A 19,375-nucleotide genomic window follows, 5' to 3' on the forward strand; every position below is an offset into this window, starting at 1 on the left:
CCACCATAGTAAGCACATAATGCTTACCATTGCGAGATCGTGGCAAGGTGATATAATCAACCTGCCATGCCTCCCCATATTTGTACTTTTGCCATCGCCCTTCCTCCCGGAGAGGTTTCAACCTCTTGGCTTCTTTGATGATGGCACATGTTTCACAGTTATGAATAACCTGTGCAATAGCATCCATAGTTAAGTCCACCCCTCGGTCTCTAGCCCATTTGTATGTTGCATCTCTCCCTTGATGACCTGAGGTCTCATGGGCCCACCGAGCCAGAAATAATTCACCCTTGTTCTGCCAGTCCAGGTCTATTTGAGCTACCTTAATTCTGGCAGCTCAGTCTACCTGATGGTTATTTTGCTGTTCTTCAGTAGCCCGACTCTTGGGCACATGAGCATCTACATGGCGCACCTTTACAACTATAGTCTTTGTTCGGGCAGCAATGTCTTTCCACAGTTCAGTAGCCCAAATAGGTTTACCCCTTCTTTGCCAGTTATTTTGCTCCCACTACTGTAACCACCCCCATAAGGCATTCGCTACCATCCACGAGTCAGTGTAAAGATAGAGCATTGGCCACCTCTCCCGTTCAGCGACATCTAAGGCCAGTTGGACAGCCTTTACCTCTGCAAATTGGCTTGATTCTCCTTTCCCTTCAGTGGCCTCTGCAACTTGTCGTGTGGGGCTCCACACAGCAGATTTCCATCTGCGATGCTTTCCCACAATACGACACGATCCATCTGTGAACAGGGCATATTTCTTTTCATTCTCTGGTAGTTCATTGTATGGTGGGGCCTCTTTAGCACGTGATACCTCTTCTCCTGGTGGTGTTCCAAACTTTTTACCTTCAGGCCAGTCCATGATGACCTCTAGGATTCCTGGACGGCTGAGGTTCCCCATCCGTGCTCGTTGTGTAATCAGTGCAATCCACTTACTCCAAGTGGCATCAGTAGCATGATGGGTGGAGGGAACCTTTCCTTTAAACATCCAGTTCAGCACTGGCAGTCGAGGTGCCAGAAGGAGCTGTGTTTCAGTACCGACTACTTCGGAAGCAGCCCGAACCCCCTCATAAGCGGCTAAGATCTCCTTCTCAGTTGGAGTGTAGTGCTCTTCAGACCCTCTGTACGCCCGACTCCAGAATCCCAGGGGTCGGCCTCGAGTCTCTCCCGAGGCTCTTTGCCACAAACTCCAAGTGGGACCGTTCTCTCCAGCAGCAGTATAGAGGATGTTCTTTATACCCTGTCCCGTCCGTACTGGCCCTAGGGCCACGGCACGGGCTATCTCCTGTTTGATCTGTTCAAAAGCCTGCTGCTGCTCAGGGCCCCATGTAAACTCATTTCTCATTCGGGTCACATAATAAAGGGGGCTTACAATGAGGCTGTAGTTTGGAACGTGCATTCTCCAAAAGCCCACTGCACCCAGAAAAGATTGTGTCTCTCTTTTGCTAGTGGGTGGAGACATAGCAGTGATTTTGTCGATCACGTCTGTCGGGATGTGACGACGGCCATCTTGCCACTTTATACCTAGGAACTGAATCTCCTGGGCAGGTCCTTTCACTTTGCTTCGCTTAATAGCAAAACCAGCACTCAGAATAATTTGGATCATTCGCTCTCCTTTTGTAAAGACTTCTTCTGCTGTATCGCCCCACACGATGATGTCATCAATGTACTGCAGGTGCTCAGGAGCACTGCCCTGTTCCAATACAGTTTGGATCAACCCATGGCAAATGGTCGGGCTGTGTTTCCACCCCTGGGGCAAACGGTTCCAGGTATACTGAATGCCCCTCCATGTGAAAGCAAACTGTGGCTTACATTCTTTGGCCAAAGGAATGGAAAAGAAGGCATTAGCAATGTCAATGGTGGCATACCATTTGGCCGCTTTTGACTCCAGTTCATATTGGAGTTCTAACATGTCCGGCACAGCAGCACTCAGTGGGGGTGTGACTTCATTCAGGCCACGGTAGTCCACCGTCAGCCTCCATTCTCCACTGGCTTTACGCACTGGCCATATGGGGCAGTTAAAAGGCGAGTGAGTTTTGCTGATCACTCCCTGGCTCTCTAGTTGACGAATTAACTTATGAATGGGGAGCAAAGAATCCCTGTTGGTGCGATACTGCCGCCTGTGCACCGTTTTTGTAGCAATCGGTACCTGTTGCTCTTTTACTCGCAGCAGCCCCACAACAGATGGATCTTCTGACAGGCCAGGCAAAACAGACAGCTGCTTAATGTTGTCTGTGTCCACAGCAGCTATTCCAAAGGCCCATCGATACCCCTTAGGATCCTTGAAATGCCCCCTTCTGAGATAATCAATACCTAGTATACATGGAGCCCCTGGGCCCATCACAATAGGATGTTTTTGCCAGTCCTTACCAGTGAGGCTTATCTCAGCCTCCAACACAGTCAATTCTTGAGAGCCCCCGGTCACTCCAGAAATATGGATTAATTCTGTCCCTTGGTGACTCGAGGGCATCAGAGTGCACTGTGCACCAGTGTCCACCAGGGCCTTATATTTCAGTGGTTCTGATGTGCCAGGCCATCGAATCCACACAGTCCAATATACTCTATTATCCCTTTCCCCCCCCTGACTGAGGGCAGGGCCCCTCTATTCATTACCTGTGGTAACTGGAGCAACTGCGCTGGTGGTTGATCTGCTTTGTAATTCTTTCACCCGGGCTCGTAGTACAGGAGTAGGTTGACCGTGCCACTTCCCCATGTCTTCTCCATGGTCACATAGGTAATACCATAAGGCAATTCGCGGTGTATTACCCCTTACTTGAGCCGGAGAGCGTTTGCTTCTAACAGCTGAGATCTTTGATGGTGCACGTGAGAAGGAAGGTTCATCGTCTTTAGTTAGGTGGGCTCGCAAAAATTTCACCGTCTCCTTTACCTCCTTCATATCCTTCGCTAGACTCGTTTGATTATCCTGATCTTCATCAAGCGTCTCTGATACCGCTACAGGCTTGTCACGGTTAATCAGTTGAGACACTTGCTCCGTCATTCTTGATATTGCAGCAGCGGCAGCATGAATTGGGGACAGCAATTGTTCGTAGTTTTGGAGCGTAACAATTAATTCATAAACTAAAGGCGTTCTCTGTTGTTCGTTGAATCTGTCACACGCTGACATCAGTGTAGAGGCATATTTGTCTGGCGCTGTTGTCACGATTTTCTGCCATATCTCAGGTGTTGTCCTCACTCTTTCAGGGTCGCGGTTTTGTTGTGGGTGGTTAGGAACAAAGTTAGGGTCATACAACATTTCCACCACGCCTATTTCCCTCAAATACTGGATACCCTTTTCAACTGTATCCCATTTTTTCATTGCAATCTTCAAGCCATTTTTGAAGGGATACTTTTCCTTCACGGCTGTTAACACTCGTTCCCAGAGGGAGGCAGCCTCATCCGAACATCGACTAATTCCTCTATCAATAGCTGGATCTCTGGCAATGGCACCGAGTTGGCGAGCTTCATTACCATCCAGAGACAAGCTGTGGGCCCCACTGTCCCAACAGCGAACCAACCAGAAAACAAGAGTTTCATTCGGGCGCCGTGTAAACTCCTTTCTTGAACCTTGGATTTCAGTCATCTTTAGAGGCCGGCGAGTAGTAATAGAGACTTCCTCTTCATCACTCTCTTCTGCATGTCTCTTAGTTTTTCCTTTTGCCTTTCGTGGTGGTGGTGGTCCTGAGGAGGGCCCCTCGCCTGGATCTTCTTCCACCTCCTCCTCCTCCTCTTCTCTTTTTCGTTCAAGACGCGAAGACACTCGTTTCCATTTCTTGCCCTCCACAGGAGCAACTGGTATTGTTACTGGTGTCTCCTGTGATCGATTAGATTTGACTTGGGGATTTTCCCCTTTGGCTTGAACCTCAGCTCGGAAACTCTCTCTCTCCAGAATGGTATTATATAGGGCACGGTAAGCACAAGCCAAACCCCAAATAAGTTGTACCTCCTTAGATTTATGTAAGCCGCATAGTCCCTGACTCAAATACTGGCTTAGTTTCTCAGGATCCCACAGGTGTTCAAGAGTAAAATCCCATGACACTGCAGGTCCCCATGCTTCTAAGACCTTTCCTAAACCTCTCCATATCCCCTGCCAGTCATCATTCTCTAGTTTTGGAGAAGACTCCTTCCCCTTATTACGAATGAATTGGAATACATTCAGGAGAATTGATGACATGAACAACACCAACAACATGACTATTAATTCAGGATTCAAAAAACGTTTGACAAACCGAGAAGAAAACCCGGAGACTGGTCTGAACGTTGTGTTGTTTGTAAAATTAGCTATTTCATTTGGGATGTAGTTGTTTGTGAAATTAGCCATTCCCTCTGGGATGTAGTTGTTTGTGAAATTAGCCATTCCTTCTGGGATGTATATGTCAAAGTTCAAATCATACCACATTGCAAATAGGTAAAACATAGGTGTTCTCCATCAGTGTCATTAGGTACCTATATATGGTTGCAATTCCACAACACATAATTATAAGCTGGATTATTGGCCAGTAGGTTGTGAATAACACCATTGCTTTTAATCCTTTACCCAGCACCCCCACAATAACGAGTGGGTTCATCAGTGGTGCCTGCTAAAAAGGGGTTAATGAATTGAAGCTAATAAGAGGAGGAAAAAAAAAAAGAAAAAAAGGCACTACACAGATGAAGTAGTGCTCAAAGTTTACAAATATCCCAGAACACTGGCAGTACGCCTAATCTTTCAAGGTCAGGTTTTCCAGCGCAGAAACCTGAACCACTGATAATGCTCCCTAACGAAACTCTCTAAGAGCAGAGAGAAAAAGAGATTCGTTCTAACAGCTAAAAAGCAGCTCGTGCCCCACGTTGGGCGCCAAAATCTGTCACGGAGTTGATCAGATCAATCCACGTCCGTGACAGGGGCGACAGGCCTCTGCCCTCCCCCCCCACCCCAGTCCCACAAAAAATGGGAAGGGAGAAAGGGAGGAAAAGAGCAGCGGCAACAATCTATGGAGGAAAACTTATTTTACTATAATATCGGAATACAAAGTAACACAATATATACAATTTAATTGAAATTAAGATGAATAAATCAGACAAGATAAGAGAGAGAGTTCCCGGGACCGATTCAAACCTGAAAAGCTTGGAACGGCTAGGAAAGCACCCTCCTGCACCCACTGCCAAGCAGCAAGAGAGCGCCCCCCCCACCCGGAAGGGCCAGATCCCGTGACTGCTGTAATGTACAGGGATAGGTACTGGGATTGGGGCAGTGACACTTTAATGCCCCGTACACTACATGATGTTTTGATGTGGAATACTGAAATCCAAAAACAAAAAAACAAAAACAAAAACATAGAACCATGACAGATGGTAATTGCAAATACCTTGTAGTTCATAAGCAAGAGTGGACTTAATGTGTGGACAAGAGTGGACTCTGATGTGCTATCTGGCTGTGATGGTTATTGACCCGAGTATTTACCTGGGAACTTTGTTGAGCAGTTATATTTTCTTCACTGTGTTTTGCCTGTTCTCAGTATCTGGGTATGCATGTGTGTATGTGTATGCAATTACATTTAAATAGCCATAGTTCTTCCTTAATTTTGATTTTTGTTAGTTTTGTAGGTGTCAGTAGTGGTTGGCTCTTATTTTTATGTACTACTTTTTCTTGATTTCTCAGATTTCATTATGTGATCTTTAGCTTCCTATATAAAACCTGATAGCCTTGACTATCACGGTGCTACATAGACAATGAGAATCCTGTTCTTTCCAAAGTTCGGGACTAAAAAGTCTTCCAATGTGCTGTAAAAGCAATCAAGTTTAGATTTAATTGAAACTATTGGTAAATATAAACAATAATTTCAGAATGTGATTCATCATCTTATATGAACTTATTCAAATGTGTTTCTGATTTTATTCTTTTTCCACTGTGGTTTTTACATTGTCTACATATACATACAGATGTGGTTGGATTCCACGGAGATTTTTTATCTTAAAAAAGTGTGTACATATACACTTATATATTTGTATGTATGTATGCATGCATATATATGCATACACACAGACAAAAAATATAATGAAAAATTGTTGCTTTTGTGTGTGTATAGTGTTCTCCCTTTCTGTTTTGTTTGATCTGTGGTAACTAGTTCTTTTTTCAGTACAGTTTTTACCTCTCGGTCACTCACCTTCCTTTTTTCTCTCTGTTACAGTGTGAAAGGATGATGTGATGGAGATAAACATGGGCCACTGGTCAGGCACACGGCCCCCTCTGCCTTGCTTTGCCCTTCTGCTTGCCGAGCTCCTGGCCACTCTCTTCCAGGTAGCACACGGAGCCGCCCCACTTGGCTTTCACTTCACACATTCCACTTACAATGCAACTGTGTACGAGAATTCGGCAGCCAGGACCTACGTCAACAGTCAAACGAGAATGGGCATTACCTTGTCTGACCTTTCTTGGGATATCAAGTACAGGATAGTGTCTGGTGATGATGAGGGCTTTTTTAAAGCAGAGGAAGTTGTCATTGCTGACTTTTGCTTCCTGAGAATAAGGACTAAAGGTGGAAATTCTGCTATATTAAACAGAGAAATCCAGGACAACTATTTATTGATAGTGAAAGGATCTGTCAGAGGAGAGGACTTGGAAGCGTGGACAAAAGTGAACATCCAGGTTTTGGATATGAATGACTTAAGACCTTTGTTTTCACCAACCACCTACTCTGTCACAATAGCAGAAAGCACTCCACTAAGGACTAGCATTGCTCAGGTGACTGCAACAGATGCGGATATTGGGTCCAATGGCGAATTTTATTATTATTTCAAAAGCAAAGTTGATCTCTTCTCGGTACATCCTACAAGTGGCGTTATCTCCTTAAGTGGCCGGTTAAACTATGATGAAAAAAACAGGTACGATCTTGAGATTTTGGCTGTGGACCGTGGGATGAAGCTTTATGGAAATAACGGTGTAAGCAGTACAGCTAAGCTTTATGTTCACATTGAACGTATAAATGAACACGCTCCAACAATAAGTGTAGTAACGCATATTCCCTTCCCATCAGACAAGGAGCCTACCTATGCAGTCGTTAACATCGATGATCTAGATGAAGGAGCCAATGGAGAAATTGAGTCTGTTTCAATTGTGGCTGGAGATCCGCTAGAGCAGTTCTTTCTGATTAAAGAAGGCAAATGGATGAATGAGTACAAAATCAAAGAGAGAAAGCCTATTGACTGGGACAGCTTCCCTTATGGTTACAATCTGACTCTCCAAGCAAAAGACAAAGGGTCTCCTCAGAAATTTTCTGCAGTCAAACTGGTCCACATTGCTAGTCCCAAGAAAGAAACTATCCCCTTGAAGTTTGAAAAGGAAGCATATGATGTTTCAATCAGTGAATTTTCACCTCCAGGTGTGGTGGTTGCAGTCGTTAAGCTGATGCCTGAGCCCCTGGGTGTGGAATACAGAATATCTCCTGGTGAGGGTGCTGAGAATTTTAAGATCAATCCCATCACAGGCCTCATTACTACTGCTCGTTCTTTAAAAATCATTGAGAAGGACCTCTATGAGTTAGAAGTGTGTACCAACAAAGGTGACGATTTAAAAGCACAGGTTACTATCAGGCTAGAAGATGCCAATGATCACACACCGGAATTCCAGCAGCCTTCATACAGCTCATTCGTCAACGAAAGTGTCCCCGTGGGGTTTAGCGTTTTGGCAGTTTCAGCAGTCGATAAAGACAGGGGAGAAAATGGATACATAACATACAGCATTGCTAGTCTGAACTCACTGCCATTTATAATAAATCAGTTTACAGGTGTCATCAGCACATCTGAAGAACTGGATTTTGAGTCCTCACCAGAAAGCTATAGGTTCATAGTGAGGGCTTCCGACTGGGGTTCTCCCTACCGGCATGAAAGCGAAGTGAATGTTACCATATACATAGGTAACGTCAATGATAACAAGCCCCTCTTTGAAAAAGTGGCATGCCAGGGAGTGATTTCATCTGACTTTCCTGTCGGCGGTCACATTACTGCTGTTTCTGCTATAGACATAGATGAGTTAGAGCTCGTAAAGTACAAAATAATCTCTGGAAATGAGCTTGGCATTTTTTATTTAAATCCTGATTCTGGTGTCCTGCAACTTAAAAAATCTCTTATTAATTCTGGCATAAAGAATAGCAACTTTGGCCTTAAGATAACAGCCACTGATGGAGAGAACTTTGCTGATGCTATGTTTGTTAATATTTCAGTAGTTCATGGGAAAGTATCGTCAAAGACATTTAGCTGTAGAGAGACAAGAGTTGCACAAAGGCTAGCAGAAAAATTGCTCAAAAAGGCAAAAGCAAACGTGAAGTTGAATTTAGAAGACGGTTTTCTCGATTATTATTCGGTGAACAGGCAGGCACCGCATTTTGACAAAACCTTCCCAACTGATGTGATGGTTTCGGAGGATCTGCCAGTTGGTGCCACCATCCTGAGGATAAAAGCCTATGATGCAGACTCAGGCTTTAATGGAAGGGTAGTTTATACAATTTCTGATGGTAATGCAGATAGTCGTTTCAACATTGACATAGAGACAGGGGTACTAAAAGTACTTATGCCGTTGGACCGTGAAAAAACAGATCTCTATATCCTTAATATTACAATTTATGATTTAGGTAACCCACAGAAATCTGCGTGGAGACTGTTGACTGTCACTGTAGGGGATGCAAATGATAACAAGCCTATTTTTTTACAAGACAGTTACTCAGTTAACATTTTAGAAAGTACAGGTATTAGTACAGAAATTATACAAGTAGAAGCCAGAGACAAAGACCTTGGGTCCAACGGGGAAGTGACTTACTCAGTTCTGACAGACACCCAGCAGTTTGCCATCAACAGTTCTACGGGAGTGGTGTATGTGGCTGATCAACTAGATCGGGAAACAAAAGCAAATTACACCCTAAAAATTGAGGCTAGGGATAAAGCAGAGAGCGGCCATCAGCAGTTTTCTGTTGTGCCTCTGAAGGTGTTTTTGGATGATGTCAATGATTGTTCTCCAGCCTTCATCCCATCCAGTTACAATGTGAAGGTGCTTGAGGACCTGCCAGTTGGCACTGTCATAGCTTGGTTGGAAACCCACGATCCAGATCTCGGCTTGGGAGGTCAGGTCCGATACTCACTGGTGAATGATTACAACGGGCGTTTTGAGATAGACAAAGCCAGTGGTGCTATCCGTTTGAGCAAAGAGCTGGATTATGAAAAGCAGCAGTTCTACAACCTGACTGTGCGCGCCAAGGACAAGGGACGCCCAGTTTCTCTCTCTTCTGTTTCTTTTGTGGAAGTGGAAGTGGTGGATGTTAATGAAAATCTCTACGCTCCCTATTTTCCTGACTTTGCTGTCATTGGATCTGTAAAGGAAAACTCCCGTATTGGTACGAGTGTTTTGCAAGTTGTTGCTCGAGATGAGGACTCTGGAAGGGATGGAGAGATCCAGTATTCTATCAGGGATGGCAGTGGACTGGGGAGATTCAGCATAGATGAAGAGACTGGTGAGTTTTGTTTCTAATATCATTTTCCTTTTATAGAGATTTTTGCGTAATTATTTTCTACTCACAACAAGAAATTCATGTCTTCTTAACAGGAAAGATAAAGTTTTAAATAAGAATATTCTGGGTACAGCAATGACATGATTTAATTATCTGCTTACATTCATCATTCTGTGGGTGTGAAATAATGGACATTGCTTTTCAGTAGCTGTGTAATGACTCCATTTAAAAAGCAGTGATAGTTCCGTAAGGTCTTTTTTGCAACACGGTATTACCTGTTGATCGTTCTAAGGTGCTCAGGTCATCTCAGCAGAGTCGCAACACTCATGACCGTGAATGTAGTTTTAAATCCAATGGAAGGAAGGAAGAGGTGAGAAATAAGACTGGCTTCATTGGCTTGTTGTTGGTGAGAGTAATTTTTTATGGGACTCAGCAGACTGGAATGAGATGCCATTCTGCATTATGTACTGCACTGTAGCACATGGTCCTCGTCAGTGTAGGCATGCTTGTGTAAAGGCAGAAATACAGGGTAAGATATGCTCAGCCTGTGGTAGCTTTTCCTTGGTGACAATAGCATTGACAGAGTGACGATTTTTAAGATATTAAACTTCACTTTTACTATATCCTGTAGAAAAATGTAGGAAACACAAAGTATACAAGACCATCTGATAAAACAGAGCTAACGAGCTGGCTGCTTAAGTGTTCGATAGCTGTTGAGAGCAACGGTGCAGCTGTGATACTAGAAGAAGCAATATTAGAAAATTTTAGTCAACAGTTCCTAAATTAAATATGTTGAGTCTGTGGGCTTACTGTGGTTTAAGCAGACTTTGTATGTCTTATTTTGCTGAAGCTTTTACTTGTGAACGTGGTATTAAAGCGTAAGATTAACATGTATGTTTTGACAAATTCAAACTGTTTAATCAAATGACAACTTTCTAAACTGAACGTTATGAAAAACAGACGACATTACAAATGCAAATGGATCTTGTCTGAACATAAGCAGTGAAAAATATTTTTATTCTATTTGTGCTGTAGCCTCTGAGTTGCAACTGTGCACAGATGATAGTCAAAGAAACATTAAAGTTGAATGTCAGAAGTCAAGAGGACACCTTGTCTAATTACCAGAGATTTTAAGAACTCACATATGCGAAGGTGTTAATAGAAGTTGAACATGTGTGGGAGACGTTATTTAGGCAGTTGAACATGAATTTCAGTCTTAAGCCCCTCCATCTGAAAATGTTGGCCTACATTATTGAGTTAGCATGAAGCTCAGCAATAGGATATTGGTCTGAATGCTCTAGCTTTGTTCTGAAAATCCCAGGATTCAACATTTGTGGAACTGAAAGGGATTGTTAGAAAATAGGCTTCCAGGAAGATGAGTTAGCGTGTATTGTTCATTAATAAATTAACCTGAGTTAATTTATTAGCAAGGTGGTACCCAGAACCGAGTTGGGGCCCCTGTTCACTAAGACATGAATTACATGTTGAGATGACAGAAAAAGGGTTAGTTTATTCCTAGAATTGAAATCATAGAATCATAGGTTGGAAAAGACCTCTAAGGTCATCCAGTGCAACCTCCATCTGTCACCAATATTTCCCACTAAACCATGTCCCTCTGTACAACATTTGAACATCCAGTGTCAGTGATTCCATCACCTCCCTGGGCAGCCTGTTGTAGTGCCTGACCACTGTTTCTGAAAAGAAATTTTTCCTAACATACAACCTGAATCCTCCATGGCACAACTTGAGGCAATTCACTATAATCCTATCACTAGTTACCTGGGAGAAGAGGCCGAACCCCACCTCACCATAACCTCCCTTCAGGTACAAATCTGGTTTGTGAAAATAAAAAGCAAAAAACAAACAACAAAAATGAAAAAAAAAAAAAAAAAAAAAAAAAAAAGTCAACAAAAAAGATCTTTATATGTTGCAAATCCTTGTCTTTCATGAGTATTTTCATGAAAAAGAGCCAACCCCATCAGCTACGCCACCTCAGCCATTCCACAGCCATTCCAGAAGGTATTCCATACCGCAGTAGTTCGCAGTTCTCTTTTGGATCCTTTTTGTATCTGTTTTTCCCCAGTTGTTCAATGTACCTTAAGCCATCTTGCAAGCAACTCAAAGAGCACTTGTATGCATGACTGCAGCTTGGGTGCATGGGAGCAAATTTTAGGGATTCAGGAGCTACTCCAAGTCTGCTTTTGTAACTTGAGTGCAGAATTCGACCCGCTGCGTCAAACAGGACAAAACATTAACACTCTGCTCTTAAACTGGTGGCAACTTAAATGCTGCTGAGTGATGAATCTGCTTCCTAGATGTAGAAAAGAGCTCAAGTCACATATTGAATTAATTTGCAAAGAGACAGCTGTTTATTTACTTTCAGTGCAGTTAATTTGTCACTTTAAAACTGACCGATTCTATTGGCTTATGCACCGCCTCTTGAAATTCGTGGAGGTAAGCAGGAACATGAAGTACAACAAATCAATATTTTTGGCTAGTGCCTTAATGAAAAGAAGACTGCAGTATCCATTACAATCATTTGAATATAAACTGGGCCAAATTCATCCTGAAATGTGAGCAGGCTGGACTCCAAGCAAGTCCATGCTTTCAGCAGAATTCTGCTCGAATGCATTATTTTTATTCTTCTGCAATATTCCAGCATAGTGGTGTCAGTGTGCCTGTATTCCTTGGGGTGTGCTGATACCCAGAGAAGCTGTGGAGGAGCCTGAAGATGAATGAGTTTTACTGCATGGTGGATCCTCACCAAGCCATGCTGCCATGTGCTTTTTGGCAGGATGGATTTCTTCTTGGTCCTCTCTAGATGGATACAGTACATATGGGTGCATTTAACTACTATGCATTTAACTGAGTTTTACCTGGCTGCTGGGGCAGGTACTTCTATTGGTAGTTCTACTTTCAGATCTGAGCCTGTGGTTCATGGCGAGCAGGCTTGGGATTAGCCCGCACAGAACCATAGAACCAAGAATCACCAAGACTGGAAAAGACTTCCAGGATCATCCAGTCCAACAGTCTGTAGGCCAACACTGGGCATTCTGCAAAGGGTACATGTGCAAATTCTGATATTGTTGCTGTTTTGTAGGATATGAGCCACTGTGATGCTGGGATTCACTCACTATGGTTCTTCATCTTGTGTTGTGGAGAACCAGATTTGAGGATTGTTGCTGTGGCATTACAGCATTTGCTGTTAAATACTTCAGTTCATATGCAAAATTTTGCATGTATTTGGTCTCGCAACCTCATGAGTAACTTCCCACATTGTTTCTCTAGATTTATTCTAATTTCCCTTACCAGGGGGTGGAGCCATTACAAATCTCTATATCAACAGAAACTCTCCATCTGTAGTAGGCAGCAGTTCCTGACCTCCTCCAACTCCAGCCCCAGTTTCCCACTAGTACCTTAGCCAGCAGTGGGTGATGATGATTCCTGGATTTACACAACAGCTCACGAGTCATGGCAAAAAAAATGGGAAAAAAGAAGGGTTTTTTTTTTTGGGGGGGGAGAAAACTCGTTATTGCTCCCTGCCTCAGCAGGCATTCAGTTTGTTGCCAGCCTAGGTATACAGTTCAAACTCATTGCTATTCTGTCTTCTTCAGCCTATTCATTGCCTCTTAGATAAATGCCACAAGCTTACCATTGAAAATACCTACATAGAGAGGTGTGCAATGTGATCTCGCCACTTTTGGATTCTCTTTTTCCTTCTGTGTTCCTTTCAGGATCATTTCTTTTTACATCTCTTTTCTCTTGGACATGAAATGTAATGTACATAATGACATGTGATCATCTGCAGACAGAGCTAGGCTTTCCTTATGGGCAATAGAGAAAAACAGTTGACTCAGAAATATAATTTATTACACGCCAAAGTAAAAATATGAAATAAATTGAGTCATGCTGTAAAAATTCTCTGGACAGGAGCATCGCACTCTCTTTTTCAGTCTATAGAAAGGGAACAAAACCTCGTTCCCTGTTCTTACTGTTAAACGTGGGTGAATATCATAAAATCATAGAATCACAAAGGTTGGAAAAGGCCTCTATGATCACCCAGTCCAACCATCCACCTATCACCGATATTTCCCACCAAACCATGTCCCTCAGTACAACTTTTTCCATATGTATCTCATGGCTATGGAGGACCTCAAGGCTTTTCTTCATCCCTGATACCACTCCTCACTGGGTGTATTTCTCCATACTACCCACTGGCCTCGTAATTTCGGTTCCTTAGAAAAGAGTTGTGTAAAAATCCTCATATTTCCAGAGTGCTGTAACATGAAATGACTAAAGATCATATAATTAAAGAATTTTTGAAGTTAGAGGAGACCTTTAAAGGTCATCTGGTCCAACCCCCCTGCAAGGAACAGGGACACCTACGGCTCAGTCTGGTGCTTGGAACCCCATCCAGCCCGACCTGGAGTGACTCCAGGGACGAGTATTTACCACCTCTCTGGACAACCTGTGCTAGTGCTTTACTCTGCTTGTTGTAAAAATAAATTAAATAAATAAATAAATAAATTCTTATATTCATTTTAAATTATCTGTTGAAAGACGTGTTAAGGGTTTTTTTGGGGATGGCAGCATGCTCTGAGATGTCATGCTAATGATAACTCTGATGGATACAATTTGTCTTTCAGAAGTGGACTCTGTCAGAAATCCTCTACTGCCATCTTAATTGCTGGATTTTGTCTACTCTCATACAAACACATTTGCAGTGCTAATGCCACAGCAACGTGAAACGTTTTTGCTGTCTCGGGAGCTGATGGGGACTCCAGCAAATGATGGGCATTTGATGCCATTGCCTTGGTGGAAGCCATCAGTATTTCTGTCCTAGCTTAGCAGGGACTTTGACAACTACCGAGATTGCCTGACTTTTCAAGAACTTGAGTTAGATGAGATCATATCTAGTCTAAATGCTGACATCCCTCTTCTCATTTTTTCATGATTTGTGGTGCAGCTAAACATCATTTTGTACTCCAGCTCCACTTTTTAGTCTGTCATGTGTTTCTACTCTTTGCACAGTTGATGTAACAGCCTGGCATTAGAAGAGTTTCTATATTTACCCCTGCTTTACTTGTGGTTGTACCAGCAATAGAAAGGGAATGAGCTGAGTTCCAGAGCAGCAGAGAGATGAGGCACACAGCATCTTCTGCTGCTGAGCCTTCTGGAGTCTTGGCAGACTTGGCATGACAGCAGCCCAGGATGCAGGTAATGACTAAACTAACCCCACTGCTTGGGCAAGAAGACTGCTGCCTCTCAGGAAAGCACTGTAACATCTCAAATTGTATTGAAATTTAACATGTAGTGAAAAAAATAGTGGTGTTAAAGAAATACTTCTGGGATATTTGATTGTATTGCAAAGCCAAGGCCATAACCATGGATTTAAACAGCACTTTTGAAACTTCATAGTGCTATTTTCTAGGATTATTCAGCAGCTTGAGTCACCTAATTTTTATTGGGACCTGAAATTTTGGCATTAGATGGCAGTCATTTCCACCCTTGCACAGCCCCCATTAATAAGAAGGCAAACTGGAGGATGACCCCGATAACTTGCTATCCTTAGGTGTTTTCAGCCCTGACAAATCCAAATGAGTAAGCCAAGTCTGCTTTTCACAGCGTAGAAATCTTAAAGATGATGTTAAATAAAGTGGATTTCAAATTATTATAAATTCCATGGATTTACATTGCCAAGCAGTCTGATGTATTTTGAGACCTCTTAAGGTGCCTCAGGAGTGATTGAAATTCCTGACAAACTGTTGCTGGAGTCCAAAAAGACGCCAGTTGGTGTTGGAAAACCCTAATCATGGCTTCAAACGAGTAATAATGGAAACAAGAAACTCTAGACTATATAGTTTACAATAAAACAGACCTGCCGGCTCTGTTACATCTGTCTGGCAGAAGGGGATAAATGTATTTCTTCAGTCTCCTTGCATATTGTTGCTGTCTTCTAAAACAGTTTTCAGTTATTGTGTGTGCAAGTTAAAGGATACTTCCATTTATTACAACCCGAGTGGTCTGATAAATATTTATGTGGACCATTACCAGTGTTTCCTTGCAACGGAATCAAATAAAAATGAAAATGGTTTGTGATATGCGCTTCCTTTTTCCCCGACTTGTTTAGCAAGGCATGTAAGAGCGGTGACTAAATCTGTGAAGACTCACTCATAGACTTGAACTCATTGTGGAGTTTTGAGGTATCGGTGTTACAGACGTTGCTCATTTTCCTGGTGAGTGTAGGCAAAATTAACTGCTGAGAGCAAGCGTTTCTGAGCCACTTAATTAGCAGAGGCTTCTGAAAGCAGTTTTAAGAGTAACTTTAGGCTAAGAGAAAAGCCAGTGGGTGCTGCTGTGTGCTGGTTCAGGAAGGCAGGGCGAGGATGCTCGCAAGATTCGTTGCAGCTGTCCCCTAGGGCTGGCGCTGGTTGGTGCTGAGCCAGCTCTCCTTCATGGTTCTCTATGGGAAGGAGAATGCTGGGTTGCAACTCTAGCCAAAAGTTGATCTGTCGGCCTCTGTCTGTGTCAGGCATGAGTAAAGCATTCCTAGCAGCAGCTATTTTGGAGTCTGCTGTAATGTGTTATCGTTACTCTGTGAGCTATCTCTGGCAATTTTTAATAGGGCAATCTTCCCATCATTTATGATATCCAACTTTAGGAAAGTAATTGTTAACACTTCTCCTTTTCTTTAAAATTAGTTGTGGTGGAGAAGAAAGTGTTTTTTTTTTTTTTTAATTATTTTTTTTTAATAAATTCTTGCTTTGTGTATTTATAATTTCCCTGTCACTTGTAGCTATAAATTGGTAAAACCAGTCTTGGTTTCACTGGAGTGAATTTGTTTAAGTTTTTATTTAACAATACAAACCCTAAAATAATGCCTCAGCTTACAAAAATATTTACTTTAAAAAGTCCTTTATATCATTTTGACATATTTTGAAAGTTTCCTAAGTGAGACCAGCCATGCAGACTTGTTCCATTCAAGCTGTTCAGTCCTCTTGGCTTTCTACCCATGTACAGCTTTCATAGCTAACTGTTATTTGCATGGTTTTCCTTCTTTGGAAAGTGTTTGGAGAAACTCCTTTATTATTAAGGATGCTCCTGATAATAGGACACTTCTCAGTCTCTGAATAAATTAGAATCATAGAATGGTTTAGATTGGAAGGGACCTTTAGGATCACCGAGTTGCAACCCCACTACTGCAGGCATGGTAACTCTTTAGACCAATTTGTTTATTAATAAAGAAATACAGTTTTTATTTCCTCCTTTACCTTCATCCTCGAGGTTTGCTTAAAGAATATTTTGTACCGTTGTTTTCTGTTATTCTTTCCCTTAGCTTATTTTGCTCCAAAGTGACCCCTACATTATCCTGTGCATCACAATCCCTTCAGTTACACCCAGGTGCTCCTGCATAAAGCCATGGGACAAAGCCACCCACTCTCCTCTTAGACACAAAATTTCCTTCCTGTGTCTACCATTTGGTCTGAGCATCTGAGCACCAGCTTTATCCTGGCATCACTTCTGACCCTGATCTACCTTCACATGTGAGTGATTTGTGGCAACTGAGAGAAAAAGGAAAGCTTTGGGGAAGGAAAATATATTTTAAATCTTTCAAGGCACCAGTGGAAGTCCATAGCTGTGAGAAGTGATGTTGTTGATGCAAAAGTGCGTGTTTGTTTGTGTTGAGAGCAAAGCAAGCGGTCCAGTCCTCCTGGGATGTACTGAGGAAGAGGAAAATGGATGTTAAAGCAGTGTCTGAGATTACATGGAACCACTTCACAGCACTGCCTAATCCTTTTCTGAAATGTGTCCAACAAAGAGGATTCCCTGATGACCAATAATACTGAGGACTCACTTCCCATCTGACCAGTGCAGCAGGCTGTGAGGCTTTTTAGGAAGCAATAAGATTGGATGGAGGTGGTCAGGAACTTTTGGGACTTGTTTGGTGGCACAGAGAGGTGGCAACACTGGATTGAAGTCTGTACATTTCTTCCCCTGCTTTAGTACATACATCGTGTCAAGAATTTACCCTGGAAATTGGCTTAAATTATGCTTTGTACAGAGTTGTTCTTTCTCCAAGGACTGCACGTAGTGGTGAATTGGGCACTGGCTTGGAGAGCTCTTCCACTTTTTCACTGCTCTCACTGATTAAAAATTATATCACATTTCAAGATTTAGTTTGGCTAATTTCAGCATTCAAGTCTTGGAACTTGCTGGATCTTTGTCAATAAGGTAAACTTTTTTAAACAGTCCTTCTTCTGTTGGATAGCTCTCTGTACATACAGGCCTACCTGAAAATGAATGAGCAGAGTTGAGCTTCTACAGCTCACAGAGCAGATCCTTTTGATTTGTAGTCTGCTGTTTAATGTAAACATCTTTATTACATTTTATACACTTATGGTGTCTTATTAGCACTGAAGTGTTGCCAGTAAGAAATAACTGAGAGAAAGCCAAACTGTATGCATGTGGGTGGGGAGCTTTCGTTGCAGTTGGTTTTCATTAAGCATTTAGACTAACGAGTTCCTCAAACTTGAGTTGTCCATTGACACTGACCTGATCATTTTCTGCACGCCTCATATGAAAAAATGCTTAGTCCATTTACATGCACTGAGCAGACTGTCACATCCTTTACTTTTTCCGTGGTTGTTTTGAGGTCACCTCTGCAGGATCCATGCTGCCTATGTTCTGCTGCATACAGGGCAGGGTGTGGGGTAGGTAGCTGCATGCTCTGTCAGTGCAACCCCTGAGATTTCTTTTGGTAGATAATGCTTTTCTGTTACTGTGGTGGCATTTTCTTGTAGTTGAGCAAAATGTTCTCATGTTGCAGGTGCGATTGACACGTTCTCTGAAATGACAGACTTGAGACATATTGGTAACCTGGTCTAGTGGGAGGTGTCCCTGCCTACAGCAGAGGGGTTGGATGTACGTGATCTTAAGGGTCCCTTCAAACCCAAATCGTTCCATGATTCTATATTGAGCTCTGGGCTGAAGAGATACAGATATCTGTGTCTAGAGATTGAGCTGGGTGGCTGCTTATTCCAGTGAAAATAACAGATTCTGGTAATCAATCTGAGCTTTCCATACAGAAAATGATCTTATTGAGAAGCACAGGTTTGTGGACACTGGAAGAATCCCAGCCCAAGCCAAGCAGAGGCAAAAGGAGCTGTGCACAGAGCTTGGGAGAGAGCCTGCAGCACCAGCAGCACATGGCAGTGATGCCAGATGCAGCCCGAGGGGTGGCTGGTGAGAAATTGTGGTGAATTAATGAGATTTTTCGGTTAGAGCCAGAAATGCAAATTCTATCCAAGGCAAAATGTGGGTGTCTGCATGCATGTAGCCATTAACACTGATGGATAATCATCCTAGCGACTGTAAGGAACAAAATTAAGCTTTCCTGCTCTAATTTATGAGAAGACTAATTATTAAGAAGTGTTTACCTTGGCCTGAAAGTAACCTGAATGTACGTGGTTTTAAACAGCCATCTGTTTCCACAATGTGAGGGTTAGATTGGTCCTTTTTTCACAGTCGAAGTGTTCTAGGTTTTTTTTCAGCTTTATCAAAATATGCATAGCAGATTTGTTTCTGATTTGCAGATCACTGCAGTCCAAAATGACTTATGTGCCTTTTTATTGGGCATTTTTCCTCTTCTTTCGTTCGAAAGCTGTGCTGATCATTAGTGCTCTGAAAATGTGACTCTGCACACAGATTGTTAAAAATAGTTTTGCTTCTCACCATTGCTTCAGTTTATAAGGTGAGATTTTGCAAAAAAGAACAAACCGAACCCTCACTACAAATCAGTTAAATTTTTAATAACTTTTTTTCCCAAAAGCTTTATTTTTTATGGGAGAATAACTATGTAGTTTAATTAAATTTGCTGGGATACTTCACAGTCCCCAAATACCTTT

General features: G+C 42.4%; 1 protein-coding gene and 1 long non-coding RNA gene across 9 annotated transcripts in view; one reads left to right on the plus strand and one right to left on the minus strand.

Annotated features, from left to right (window-relative positions):
* LOC128074652 (uncharacterized) overlaps window positions 1-19,375 on the minus strand; it is a 185,805-nt gene that overhangs the window by 138,741 nt on the left and 27,689 nt on the right. The window lies entirely within an intron of this gene.
* Window positions 1-19,375, plus strand: part of FAT3 (FAT atypical cadherin 3) — a 452,006-nt gene that overhangs the window by 105,237 nt on the left and 327,394 nt on the right. For all 8 annotated transcript variants that reach the window (XM_052669203.1, XM_052669235.1, XM_052669218.1 and 5 more), the window contains one exon: window positions 6,162-9,473. In XM_052669203.1, coding sequence (XP_052525163.1) covers window positions 6,179-9,473 — 3,295 coding nt within the window. In that variant the 5' untranslated portion in view covers window positions 6,162-6,178. The remainder of the gene's footprint in view (window positions 1-6,161; window positions 9,474-19,375) is intronic.

The sequence above is a fragment of the Tympanuchus pallidicinctus genome, unplaced genomic scaffold (genome assembly GCF_026119805.1).
Source record: "Tympanuchus pallidicinctus isolate F22 unplaced genomic scaffold, pur_lepc_1.0 scaffold11, whole genome shotgun sequence".
Classification (NCBI taxonomy): Eukaryota; Metazoa; Chordata; class Aves; order Galliformes; family Phasianidae; genus Tympanuchus; species Tympanuchus pallidicinctus.